The sequence below is a fragment of the Physella acuta genome, unplaced genomic scaffold (assembly GCF_028476545.2).
Source record: "Physella acuta isolate Inbredline_101_S28 unplaced genomic scaffold, ASM2847654v3 ptg001482l, whole genome shotgun sequence".
Taxonomy (NCBI): domain Eukaryota; kingdom Metazoa; phylum Mollusca; class Gastropoda; family Physidae; genus Physella; species Physella acuta.
Genome location: NW_026732997.1, coordinates 75,001 through 88,195, shown reverse-complemented (window position 1 = coordinate 88,195; position 13,195 = coordinate 75,001). Strand labels below are relative to the sequence as shown.

At 37.8% G+C, this 13,195-nt stretch overlaps 1 protein-coding gene and 1 long non-coding RNA gene across 2 annotated transcripts in view; one reads left to right on the top strand and one right to left on the bottom strand.

The window, feature by feature from the left end:
• Positions 1-2,082: 2,082 nt before the first annotated feature.
• Positions 2,083-6,946, bottom strand: LOC131928319 (uncharacterized). The gene is made up of 4 exons (XR_009383757.1): positions 6,795-6,946; positions 2,650-2,713; positions 2,410-2,437; positions 2,083-2,196 (listed from the first exon to the last, which is right to left on the bottom strand). It is a non-coding gene; the product is annotated as an uncharacterized LOC131928319 (long non-coding RNA).
• A 2,077-nt stretch (positions 6,947-9,023) lies between these two features.
• LOC131928324 (phospholipid-transporting ATPase ABCA3) overlaps positions 9,024-13,195 on the top strand; it is a 12,268-nt gene continuing 8,096 nt past the window's right edge. The window contains exons 1-2 of the mRNA XM_059284326.1: positions 9,024-9,074; positions 12,465-12,576. Of these exons, the coding sequence (XP_059140309.1) occupies positions 12,486-12,576 (91 nt within the window). The 5' untranslated portion in view covers positions 9,024-9,074; positions 12,465-12,485. The remainder of the gene's footprint in view (positions 9,075-12,464; positions 12,577-13,195) is intronic.

Below are 13,195 nucleotides of genomic sequence, written 5' to 3'. Positions count from 1 at the left end.
TGACCGGAAGTAGTAATTTACGCTACTTCCGATTTCTCAAAAAAGTAATGTAAATTTTTAAAGTACTAATAATATTGCGCACTATTATGCACTTTTTTATTTGGCGATCACTTGGTGTGCAATTCTTTTGTCTACGAGATTTTATTCTATTTTTAAAACTTTAAGTATTTAAAATGGATTAAAAGTCATGTCTATAGCCTGAGTTCCCATCCCCTGTTGTTTTATATAAAAATATTCGAGAAAGTTTAAGGGAGATCACTCCCGGTTTATTTAAAGTTTCCTTCAAGATCACATTAATTGCAAGAAGAGTTAAACAAAAGTGTTTTTTAACGTATATGTTTTAAAGACTGTTATCTCCCTTGTTTCATTTTATAATTTATTATGTTGCGTTTCTTTAAGTAGTTAAGATATATATATATTTTATTTTATTTTTTTTTTCTCTATTTAAAAATGAACATTGTCTTCGTTTTCAAATTAACTTAAGTGAGGTAATAAGTTGGAAAATAGTCTCATTCTAAACCGTTATAAACTAACTCAATATCATACAGTTAATTAAAAATTATCACAAGCTTTATATTTCTTAAAAACCTTTTAAATTTTCAAATCTGAAAATCCAACAATTATCTAAGTGAATAATTGTTTGTATATGTTACTTTATGATGAGGTTGTTTTTACCAATATCAGTGCACACAAAAAAAGCCACGGTGAGATACCACTTGTCTCAATATGTGACAAAAAACCACACGAGGCAGTTGAACTTTAAGTTTATTTCTTGTTTCTTTTGTCGTCGGTAGATTTACTTTCCGTCCACTTCTTTTTGGTTCTTAATTTTAGTGTTGGGAAAGATTCCCTCCAACACATTTATGTATAATATGTAAAATTGTTACGCGTCATATAAGCCGTTGGCTCCGCTTCGATAGCCTTTGTCCAACCAAGAGCAAACTACAACACAGCAGTTCATTTGATTTTGGAGTTGTCTCTCCTAGAACATTTGCTTTCCCCAGTTATCGAGCCTCGCCTGCCCGGGGGTTCGAACTCGGGATATACCCATCTATTTTAATAAGAATTTTCAATGGTAAAAATCGCCCCTTATTTATTTTAACAATTTACCTATAGTTGGCTCACACTTTGAAAATATGATAAGGCCATTTGAAGTCATAACTTTAAAAGAAATATATATTAAAGAAAAATATTTTTAGCTGTGTTAATGAGTGACTTAATACTTGTTATGAGACTTTTAACTTCATTATGCCTACTTAATTATGGAACTTAAAATGTAACGCTTAGGTCAATAGGGCTGGTAAATAGGTTACCAACCAGTTCTACGGCCAGTGTTTCTTCCAGACTTTTTTCTCCGGGGGGGCACTAGAAATTTTCGGGGGGGCGGTAGACTTTCTTCGGGGGGGCGGACACTGTTAAAAGTATATATTTTCTATATAAATTATATAAATTTCATTTCGTTCGGGGGGGGGGGCGGTAAAAATTTTTCGGGGGGGGCGAAGCCCCCCCGAAGAGATGCCTGTAAGAAACTCTGTCTACGGCTCAATAAAAACTGCATGAGCCATAGAACTGGTTGGTGACCCATTTACCAGCCTTATTAGCGTTGAAGCACATTTTAAATGTTTAGGAAACTACATTATTGGAGATGAAGCGATACATTTTATTTTTCTCCTACTCACTCAAGGTGTGAGTATAAGTTGTAGAAATATTATAAAACATGTATAAACCTTTAGTGCATTTTTTTTATGATATGTTTTTGGTAGTGAAATTGATTTTCAAAGTTATAATTATTTAATAACGTTAATTTCCTACATCTTTGAGAGCCTTACATTTATAAGTATAGTAAAAAAACACCTGTATGCATTTTGTTTGCATTACCTAGGGGCATGTTTTTTAAATATGTGATTAGCAGACATTTGCAGATAAACAAATGCTACAATTCTCATTAAAAGCTCATATCATAACGAACATGGAAACATACACTTAAAAACAGTCACAATAAGTAATAACAGAATACTTTAAAAGTTTAAATATTTAATGTTTTAAAATTACAAATACATTTTTTTAAATAAATAAATAAAAGTCTGTTTAAATAGGTGGTCCATGCAGACTTGTCAGCAAGCTGGTAATTTCGTCCCTGTATTTAGTTGGTGCATATCCACTTTCTGTTCACCCATTTGCATACCAGAGTCCTACCTGGAAAAATGTTTCAAAAAATATTATATAACCTATGGAGGCATATATTTTGTATGGTTAGAGGATATAAACTACTGCTTGTTATTTTATGCATATATTGATAAAAAACAACTATATTCCATATATATATATATATATATATATATATATATATATATATATATATATATATATATATATATATATATATGCACAACTTGCACGGCCGCATACCAGGCAGAGGTTTTGGTAGTTGGATTTCCTGAAAAACAAAAAAAAAAATCTTTTGTCTTAGAAAAAATATATCTAATCAGCAAGCAAGCATACGAATTGCGACAACCTCCATACAAATTCTGAATATCAAACCAATTAATATATTTCAATAAAGCATCTCAAATACATATGTTAATATATTTCATGAATAGTCATTTCGGGGATGTAACGGTTAAACATAAAAATACTAACAATTCTTACCCATGTCTTGGATTTGGGTTTACTGGGCCCCCCCCATCTGAGGAAGATCCGAGTGGAGCACCATCTGAAATAATAAAATAATTAGAACATATTTTCGCGGGGCTGTTATATGTGTGTTGTAGCGAGATTATATTGACTGTCCACGTTGCTATATATGGTGGAATCTAGGGCTCGTTAATGTTGTTATAGAGAGAGTTTAGGTATCGTACATGTTGTTAGAGAAAGAATATAGGGATCATCCAAGTTGCTATAGAAGATGGATTAAAGGGATCATCCAAGTTGCTATAGAAGACGGATTATAGGGATCATCCAAGTCGCTATAGAAGATGGATTTAAGGGATCATCCAAGTTGCTATAGAAGATGGATTATAGGGATCATCCAAGTTGCTATAGAAGATGGATTATAGGGATCATCCAAGTTGCTATAGAAGATGGATTAAAGGGATCATCCAAGTTGCTATAGAAGATGGATTATAGGGATCATCCAAGTTGCTATAGAAGACGGATTATAGGGATCATCCAAGTTGCTATAGAAGATGGATTATAGGGATCATCCAAATTGCTATAGGAGATGGATTATAGGGATCATCCAAGTTGCTATAGTAGATGGATTATAGGGATCGTCCAAGTTGCTGTAGATAGAGAGATTATAGTCGTGACGTAGACAACATCTTTAAGCACCAAAACCTATGTTTAAATGCATTTATTGAAAGACTCAAGTGAAAGGTACTGCCGTCTTCATGCTTAGACCTTTTTTGACAAGGTCGGCTCTTTCTGGGAGAACCATCTGGAATTAAAAGAAAAAGAGAGAATACAAAAACATGTAGCTTGGAAGGTAATTACCAGTGGGCCCTTTTAAAACGAAACAGAATTTTAATTAAATCCTTAATAATTAATAAGTAAGGAAACACTTTTCTAGCTTGACGGTCAGTAGGGCAGGTGAAGTAGAGTTGATATGGTTTTTTGTGTAATCTATGAGGGGATAGTGTGAGTAGAACTAAGCCTAGTCACGGTTACTTCACTAACGTGAGTGAAAGACCTGCATGATTTCTGATAAAATCGTGGCGCGAAAGATTGATACAGAGTGGACTAGCATACTCACAGGGTCCGTCAAGACAAGCATACTCACAGGGTCCGTCGAGACAAGCATACTCACAGGGTCAGTCAAGACTAGCATACAGGGTGAGTCACGACTAGCATACAGGGTGAGTCACGACTAGCATACAGGTTGAGTCACGACTAGCATACTCACAGGGTGAGCCACGACTAGCATACAGGGTGAGTCACGACTAGCATACAGGTTGAGTCACGACTAGCATACAGGTTGAGTCACGACTAGCATACAGGTTGAGTCACGACTAGCATACTCACAGGGTGAGCCACGACTAGCATACAGGGTGAGTCAAGACTAGCATACAGGTTGAGTCACGACTAGCATACAGGGTGAGTCACGACTAGCATACTCACAGGGTGAGCCACGACTAGCATACAGGGTGAGTCACGACTAGCATACAGGGTGAGTCACGACTAGCATACAGGTTGAGTCACGACTAGCATACAGGTTGAGTCACGACTAGCATACAGGTTGAGTCACGACTAGCATACTCACAGGGTGAGCCACGACTAGCATACAGGGTGAGTCAAGACTAGCATACAGGTTGAGTCACGACTAGCATACAGGGTGAGTCACGACTAGCATACTCACAGGGTGAGCCACGACTAGCATACAGGGTGAGCCACGACTAGCATACAGGGTGAGCCACGACTAGCATACTCACAGGGTGAGCCACGACTAGCATACTCACAGGGTGAGCCACGACTAGCATACTCACAGGGTGAGCCACGACTAGCATACAGGGTGAGCCACGACTAGCATACTCACAGGGTGAGCCACGACTAGCATACAGGGTGAGCCACGACTAGCATACTCACAGGGTGAGCCACGACTAGCATACTCACAGGGTGAGCCACGACTAGCATACTCACAGGGTGAGCCACGACTAGCATACTCACAGGGTGAGTCACGACTAGCATACTCACAGGGTGAGCCACGACTAGCATACAGGGTGAGCCACGACTAGCATACAGGGTGAGCCACGACTAGCATACTCACAGGGTGAGCCACGACTAGCATACTCACAGGGTGAGCCACGACTAGCATACAGGGTGAGCCACGACTAGCATACTCACAGGGTGAGCCACGACTAGCATACAGGGTGAGCCACGACTAGCATACTCACAGGGTGAGCCACGACTAGCATACTCACAGGGTGAGCCACGACTAGCATACGCACAGGGTGAGCCACGACTAGCATACAGGGTGAGCCACGACTAGCATACAGGGTGAGCCACGACTAGCATACTCACAGGGTGAGTCACGACTAGCATACTCACAGGGTGAGCCACGACTAGCATACAGGGTGAGCCACGACTAGCATACAGGGTGAGCCACGACTAGCATACTCACAGGGTGAGCCACGACTAGCATACTCACAGGGTGAGCCACGACTAGCATACAGGGTGAGTCAAGACTAGCATACAGGTTGAGTCACGACTAGCATACAGGGTGAGTCACGACTAGCATACTCACAGGGTGAGCCACGACTAGCATACAGGGTGAGCCACGACTAGCATACAGGGTGAGCCACGACTAGCATACTCACAGGGTGAGCCACGACTAGCATACAGGGTGAGCCACGACTAGCATACTCACAGGGTGAGCCACGACTAGCATACAGGGTGAGCCACGACTAGCATACTCACAGGGTGAGCCACGACTAGCATACAGGGTGAGCCACGACTAGCATACTCACAGGGTGAGCCACGACTAGCATACTCACAGGGTGAGCCACGACTAGCATACTCACAGGGTGAGCCACGACTAGCATACTCACAGGGTGAGTCACGACTAGCATACTCACAGGGTGAGCCACGACTAGCATACAGGGTGAGCCACGACTAGCATACAGGGTGAGCCACGACTAGCATACTCACAGGGTGAGCCACGACTAGCATACTCACAGGGTGAGCCACGACTAGCATACAGGGTGAGCCACGACTAGCATACTCACAGGGTGAGCCACGACTAGCATACAGGGTGAGCCACGACTAGCATACTCACAGGGTGAGCCACGACTAGCATACTCACAGGGTGAGCCACGACTAGCATACGCACAGGGTGAGCCACGACTAGCATACAGGGTGAGCCACGACTAGCATACAGGGTGAGCCACGACTAGCATACTCACAGGGTGAGTCACGACTAGCATACTCACAGGGTGAGCCACGACTAGCATACAGGGTGAGCCACGACTAGCATACAGGGTGAGCCACGACTAGCATACTCACAGGGTGAGCCACGACTAGCATACTCACAGGGTGAGCCACGACTAGCATACAGGGTGAGCCACGACTAGCATACTCACAGGGTGAGCCACGACTAGCATACAGGGTGAGCCACGACTAGCATACTCACAGGGTGAGCCACGACTAGCATACTCACAGGGTGAGCCACGACTAGCATACAGGGTGAGCCACGACTAGCATACTCACAGGGTGAGCCACGACTAGCATACAGGGTGAGCCACGACTAGCATACTCACAGGGTGAGCCACGACTAGCATACTCACAGGGTGAGCCACGACTAGCATACTCACAGGGTGAGCCACGACTAGCATACTCACAGGTTGAGCCACGACTAGCATACTCACAGGGTGAGCCACGACTAGCATACTCACAGGGTGAGCCACGACTAGCATACGCACAGGGTGAGCCACGACTAGCATACTCACAGGGTGAGCCACGACTAGCATACAGGGTGAGCCACGACTAGCATACTCACAGGGTGAGCCACGACTAGCATACTCACAGGGTGAGCCACGACTAGCATACAGGGTGAGCCACGACTAGCATACTCACAGGGTGAGCCACGACTAGCATACTCACAGGGTGAGCCACGACTAGCATACGCACAGGGTGAGCCACGACTAGCATACAGGGTGAGCCACGACTAGCATACTCACAGGGTGAGCCACGACTAGCATACAGGGTGAGCCACGACTAGCATACAAGGTGAGTCACGATTAGCATACACACAAAGTGAGTCACGACTAACATATAGGATGCGTCACGACTAGCATACTCACGGATTGACACAGCGTGAAGACGAGCATCAGGCAGACGACAGATTTTATTAATTCCATCTCTTTGGTGATTGATCAGAATTCTACTTTTGGGTAGATTGTTGAATCTGCTAAATCCTGACGACTTAAAATGACTGATGACGATTATAGCTGGCTGATTTGAGTCCAGATGCAAAGTTATACCCCCATTTTAAAGCTTTTCTCCTGTCAAACTGTGATTTACACTCTGGGAAATTGTGATCTGAACATTGTTCCAAGTTCCACTGTTTTAATGTTACACAGCGGTTCTAAAAATTGTGTTTATTTTGCTTCTTTATTCCGGAATCGGGAAAACATTCAAGCAAATTATTAAATTGTGGAGTATTTCATAAAGTTAAATATTAAATTGCTTTTTGCAAACGTTTTTTTTTAGTAAAACTTTTTTTTCATGGCTTCTAATGCGTGCTTGGGGGAAAACTATTCGTAAAATCGAAAAACAATTAATGAAACAACAATGATTTACGCAGTTAATTTTTTTTAAAAGCTGAACGTATAAGGTGACACCAAAGCGGGAAAAAAACATATTAACATATAGGGAGTGAGGGGGTGGGTAGTGACGCCAATAAGCGTGGTTTAAGAAGATCTGATATAATAAATGCATAAACTCAAAACATTTTGTTCCATTTATTTGCTTTTAGGGTTAGATCTTCTGACGTATATCTGACCCAAGCAGTGGCGTCGCTAGGTCGGGTGTCACCCGGTGTGGCACTTCGTGGTGTCACCCCCCCCCAAAGAAACAAAGTATATATATATATATATATGTATATTTGTATGTAGGCCTATGTATGTATGTATATATGTGTATAAACTTTAATCACTGCAGACTTAATTATAACGATGTTTATCTATAGTCTTTTAATAATACAATTGGATGTAGAATTGTTTTCTCTAGAGTTAGCACGTTGTAATAATTGTCGATTTGTACTTAAAACACTATTTAACTTTAATTAATCATTAATGGAACGAGCATTTTTCTTCTGTACATTTTGCGATCTCTTTACCTTGGTGTCACCTCCCTAAATGGTGTCACTCAGTGCGGTCCGCACCCCCCGCCCCGCCCTCGCTACGCCTCTGGACCCAAGTGAGTGTTCTGTCAATAAACATGTGGTCCAGAGACCACAGTTTGAGAGTACAAATGTTTTCACGTGACCAGTAGTGACATGAACTGTATGCAAATGTAATGAATCCGTTGTTGCCAAATATTCGTGAGAACACAAAACATTCCCAGCGCATCAGGTTATCGCTATTGTCACTCTAAGTCGTAAGTTACATACAAGGGACGGAAAAATATCTGTCCCAATGCTAAGCTCAAGGCTAAAGAAGTAATGGAGACTCGTGGTTCGTATTTTTTTCAAACCGATGAGGACAGTTTTGTAATAAATAAGGTGGAAGCCATCTAGCCAAGTGCACGTTGTTGTGTTATTGATTTCGAGGTGACAGATTTGTGACCAGTTTTACTTCGTGTAAAAACACACAAAATATATTATACATACCACAAACTGTATTACAAATACATAGAAATTATAATAGTAAATAAACACCGCAGAACAAAATAGATTATATCCATTATAGAATAAATTATAATAGATCATACACTATAGATCATCATAAAACATACAACAAAACAGAGAAGGTTCAACAACCTTTCCAACAACCATCAAGCACATCCCACCAGGTATAGGTGCAGGTGCAGGTGTAGTAGATGTAGGTGAATGCGTAGGCGTAAGCGTAGATGTAGTTGTAGGTGTAGGTGTGTAGGTGTGTAGGTGTGTAGGTGTGTAGGTGTAGGTGTATAGGTGTGTAGGTGTGTAGGTGTGTAGGTGTGTAGTTGCAGTTGTAGGGGTGTCCTGAAATAAACTCTAAATGCGACTTCTGTCAGGTTCGATCGTAGGTGCAAGGTTTAAGGGTATAACTACGATTATATTTAGTATCAATCTACAGTTACTACGTGTAAATCAAGCTTAAATCCGATTCTGGATAAAAAATCGTTTTCAATGACATTTTTCGTTTCAGGTTAAATTTGAAATTTAGGTGTTGATTTTGGTTTTGGTTTCAATCTAGAGAAAAAGATAACACTATCAACAGTTTATCTCTCACTTGACAGGTCATTTATCTCGTTTTATATATTTTGCTGTTCTGGCAATATAAGATTTGACTAGTAGGCCTAAATTTTACGGGCACACTTCCGGTTGACAGTTTAATGCACATGCAAGTCCTAGTCAGTTAAAGTCTTAAAGTTGAATGGTGATTAATCATAAATCTAGAATCTAGATCTAGATGATAACCACAGTTACTGATTAAGGTTGACATCTAGATTCTAGAACTATTTAAATAGATCTAGATGTAATCAATTGTAATAAAAAATCATCTCGGTAAAACTCCATTTTAGCCTATTTTATTCGCCGCTTCACGTTTAACTCCGGTTGAGCGTGCCGTAATTTAAAATTTTATTGTAAACACAACTGAAACACAAAACTTAATAAAAACGTTAGGAAAACATCACTAGGATTAGACTCTTAGAGCTAGATCTACTTAGAATCTATTTTTATTTTGATGAATGTGTTTTTTAATTAGAAAAGGTAATCAGGAAAGGTAAAGAAAAAATAAACAAAAAAGCAATAATTACTGGATTACTGGACAGTTCCAATTAAATAGCGTGTGATCGTCAGCGATAGAAAAACCCCTACACAGTCGAGGGTTCACCGTGAGTTCATACTTTATTAATTATCAGCATACAGCATAGTTGGGCAGTAGCTATTTTATTTGGGTAATCTATCGTTTTATGTACGTAAAATCGCCCGTGGCTAGTAATGTACGAAAAAGTTACCTCATTGTCAAATATTATAGATAAATGAATAATAAACCTAAAGCAATGGCTAGATATATCAATATAGGCAAGAAATTAACTTTAAACAGCAGTGTTTGCGAGCAGGATTTGCTATATAAAAAGCGGCCATCTGTAAGTTAGAGTGGCTTCCCCTGAATCTTGCGCTATAAGTTTATAAAAAAAAACTTCAACGAGATGGCTGCTATAGTAAATGAGCAATGTTGCATCTGTTGGAAACATTGCTAGTTTTCATATATTACTGAAAAGCTTTAATTTAATTGTTTAAAAACAGGTACATAAATGAAACGGAAACATTTTTGTCTTTTTCAAAACATAAATCCTCCTCAAAACGTGAAATAATTATTAAAATTTAAGGAGTCACCTGTTTTTCACATTACTAGTCGTGGGCGATTTTACGTTACTAAAACGATAGATTACCGCAAATTGAAATGGTGTTGGCCTCAGTTTTGGGATCATTGTGAGTTCATAAAAGTTTATTTATAGTATCATGCGTGGGAGATACTTGTAACAATACAAACTTAACTGCCTTGCAATTGTCAATTGTGAGTTTCGTACTTCACCCATTGACATGAATATCTTAACAGACACAGGAACATAGCACATTTAATATTCCAAATTTGGATTTTTCTCAAGTTTTGAAAAAGTAAATTATCAAAACTAAAACAAAACTTCATAAAGAAAAAAGCCCCATGTTTTCCTACCGTTTTTGTGCGTTTCGGTTGCGTTTATAATAAAATACGCTCAACTAGATGTGAACGTGAAGCGGGAATAAAATGGAGTTTTACCATCATCTAATCTACTAGCTAGATCTAGGTCTAGATCTAGTAAGTTACTACACTAGTAGATCTAACTAGATTTAGAATTCTAGATTTTCTAGATCTTTTTACTAATTTTAGATAATCAAATAATCTATCATTTTAGGTGCGTAAAATCGTCCGAGGCTAGTAATTTGACACACATTTCAAATATATTATAGATCTCTATCACAATATACTTCTATTAAAATTAGGTAATCTACAAATTTTGATTGGCTTTACAGGAACTCTGAGTTTGATACTTTAAAAATGTCACCTCATCAAAATTTTATTGAAATTTGTACTCAAAACTTTACTGATACAATTTTTAAATAAAATTAATTTTTTTAGACCACATGATATCGTTTAACCATGTTTGTTGTCATTTTCAGTGATAAAACGCACACCAACAATTTGTTTCTGGCTTTTCTTTTAAAATTTGCATAGTTACCGAATATATTAAAAATTCAATTACATCCATTCTTTAGTACAGTCCAACAAAGATCAGAGATTTTTATCACCATATTTATTTTATAAACATCTGTATAGTTTTTAAAATATTTAATGGGCCTTTAGAATAATTTAAAGACTTCTTGGTTGTGTCCATTAATATTACTACTAGATGTAGTCTAGTGTCACTAGAGTCACACTCTAGTAGATTTAGAATAAAATCTAGATTAAATCTATTCTAAATTAATCTTGATCATGCTAGATATATTTCTTAATTAAAGATTTAAATGGAGGTAGCAGAGTTTGACAAGTTGTGTTCAACATTGTTTGACAATGCCATGGCTAAAAAAATGTTGCCATCAAAGCGGCAGTAAATAAAATTAAAACAAAAATGATTCAGAAATTTAGTATTTTTAGAAGCAAACTTGAATATAATTTTTAAAATATTAAGTATTTATTTAGTATTAAAATTAAGGGTACATTTCTATTGTTTAGTTTAATCAAGCCTAAGTTTTAAGTCAAACTTATGTAAAAAAAAACATTGTAAAGGAACTGCATGATCGATTTTTCTGAAAACTCCACTTCATAATAATTCATTCTCAAAACTTTCCTGATAAAATCTTTAAACAAATAAAAACATTTAAACCACATAACCTAATTCTACCATTTTTGTTTACATATTCTGTAATAAAATGGAAACAACTAAACTGTTTTTGGCTTTTGTAAAGTCTGATAAAAACTTCACAACAAAGTTTTTATAGCCACATTTATTTTTATAACACCACACATGATTTTTAAAATAATGAGACTGTTCACTGCTGCAGTCCATTGAAATATTTTTTTCATTTAAAATTAAAAGCAAAAGCTGATTTAAATTTCAAATAACTAAAACAACGTATTTTATTTTGTATTCTGAGATCCAGATTTAGCTTGATTAGGCCCACATGTTCTAAATTCTAGGTTAGGTTAGCCTGTCGCCCCCTTCTGGGACAGCAGAAATGTAACTTTTCCCCTTTTTTCCAGGAAATCTGCTTTTTACCATTTGAGAGAAATTTCCCGCAGAAGAAAATCAATATTTTTCAGTACACTGACTTTTATTTGGAGAAAATATGTATTCTTTTACGTTTATCAATTTTCCATTTAACCCAAATAAAAACAAAGAATTTATTTGAAAACCTATTTTATGAAACTAAAATGTGCAGATACCAAGAGTAAATTGAGAATAAGGTCACATAGAGTCTAGTTTAAATAAAAGTCTGGAATTTAATTTTAGAAATAAAAATTTCATGTTTGTAACTAGTACAACAATTAAAATTTTGATACTTATTTTTGTAGCAAGATAGAGCAACAAGAAGATGTAAGATGAAAATATTTGTTTGTAGCCATTTATGTGTCGGGCAGAATACCTTATTGTCTTAAAAAGGTAATTAAAGAAGATGCAGAAAATTAAAGTAAATACTTTTATATAAGTATATTTATATGTCTGAACATGTTATGATCAAATTAATGGATTAAAAGACTTCTGTACTAATTTTTTTTCAGGTTATATAATCACCCATAAACATGCCAGTATTTATATCACAGTTCTGTGCTCTCACGTACAAGAATGTAAAACATTACCAATATTCAATTGTGACCACCTTGATAGAGATAGGTAAATTCATATGTCATCATAATTATTATTCACAAGTGTGTTGATGAGCATAATAATAACCATAATTAAATTTCTAGTTATAGCACAAACATTTTAAATTGTGTTTTCTTGAGCTTACTTTGTCCTGACATCAATTAAGAAAGTTATTCAAGTACGAGCCACCCGCGGTCTATCATACGCCGCTATTTAGTTGTTGTTTTTTCTACTTTTCAGTAATTCATAATTTGTAAATTCGACAGTACCAATGCTGCCACTGAAAATATTTGCTTTAAAACACTAAACCCCCATCCCCCCCCTCTCCGTGAAAGCAGCCTCCTCTTAGTTACCTCCTCTAAGTTTAAAATCGTTTCAATCTAAATTATCTGCCCCTAATAGCCGTCACCAAACCCGGCTCTACGATTGTAAAATGTAAACATTTAGCGTGAACCAAAACTCACCAGACCATGTGTGGGGGGTGGTAGCGATAGAGAGGAAGAGAGGGGACTGCAAGGTGCACTTGCAGCTTGTTTTCTAACGTCTCCCAGAAGAGAATTATATATATATAGAAGATAGATACTTGTGCCATAGGAAAAATATTTTCTACTTTGAAAGACCCCCAACATCTACTATAATAATGTTC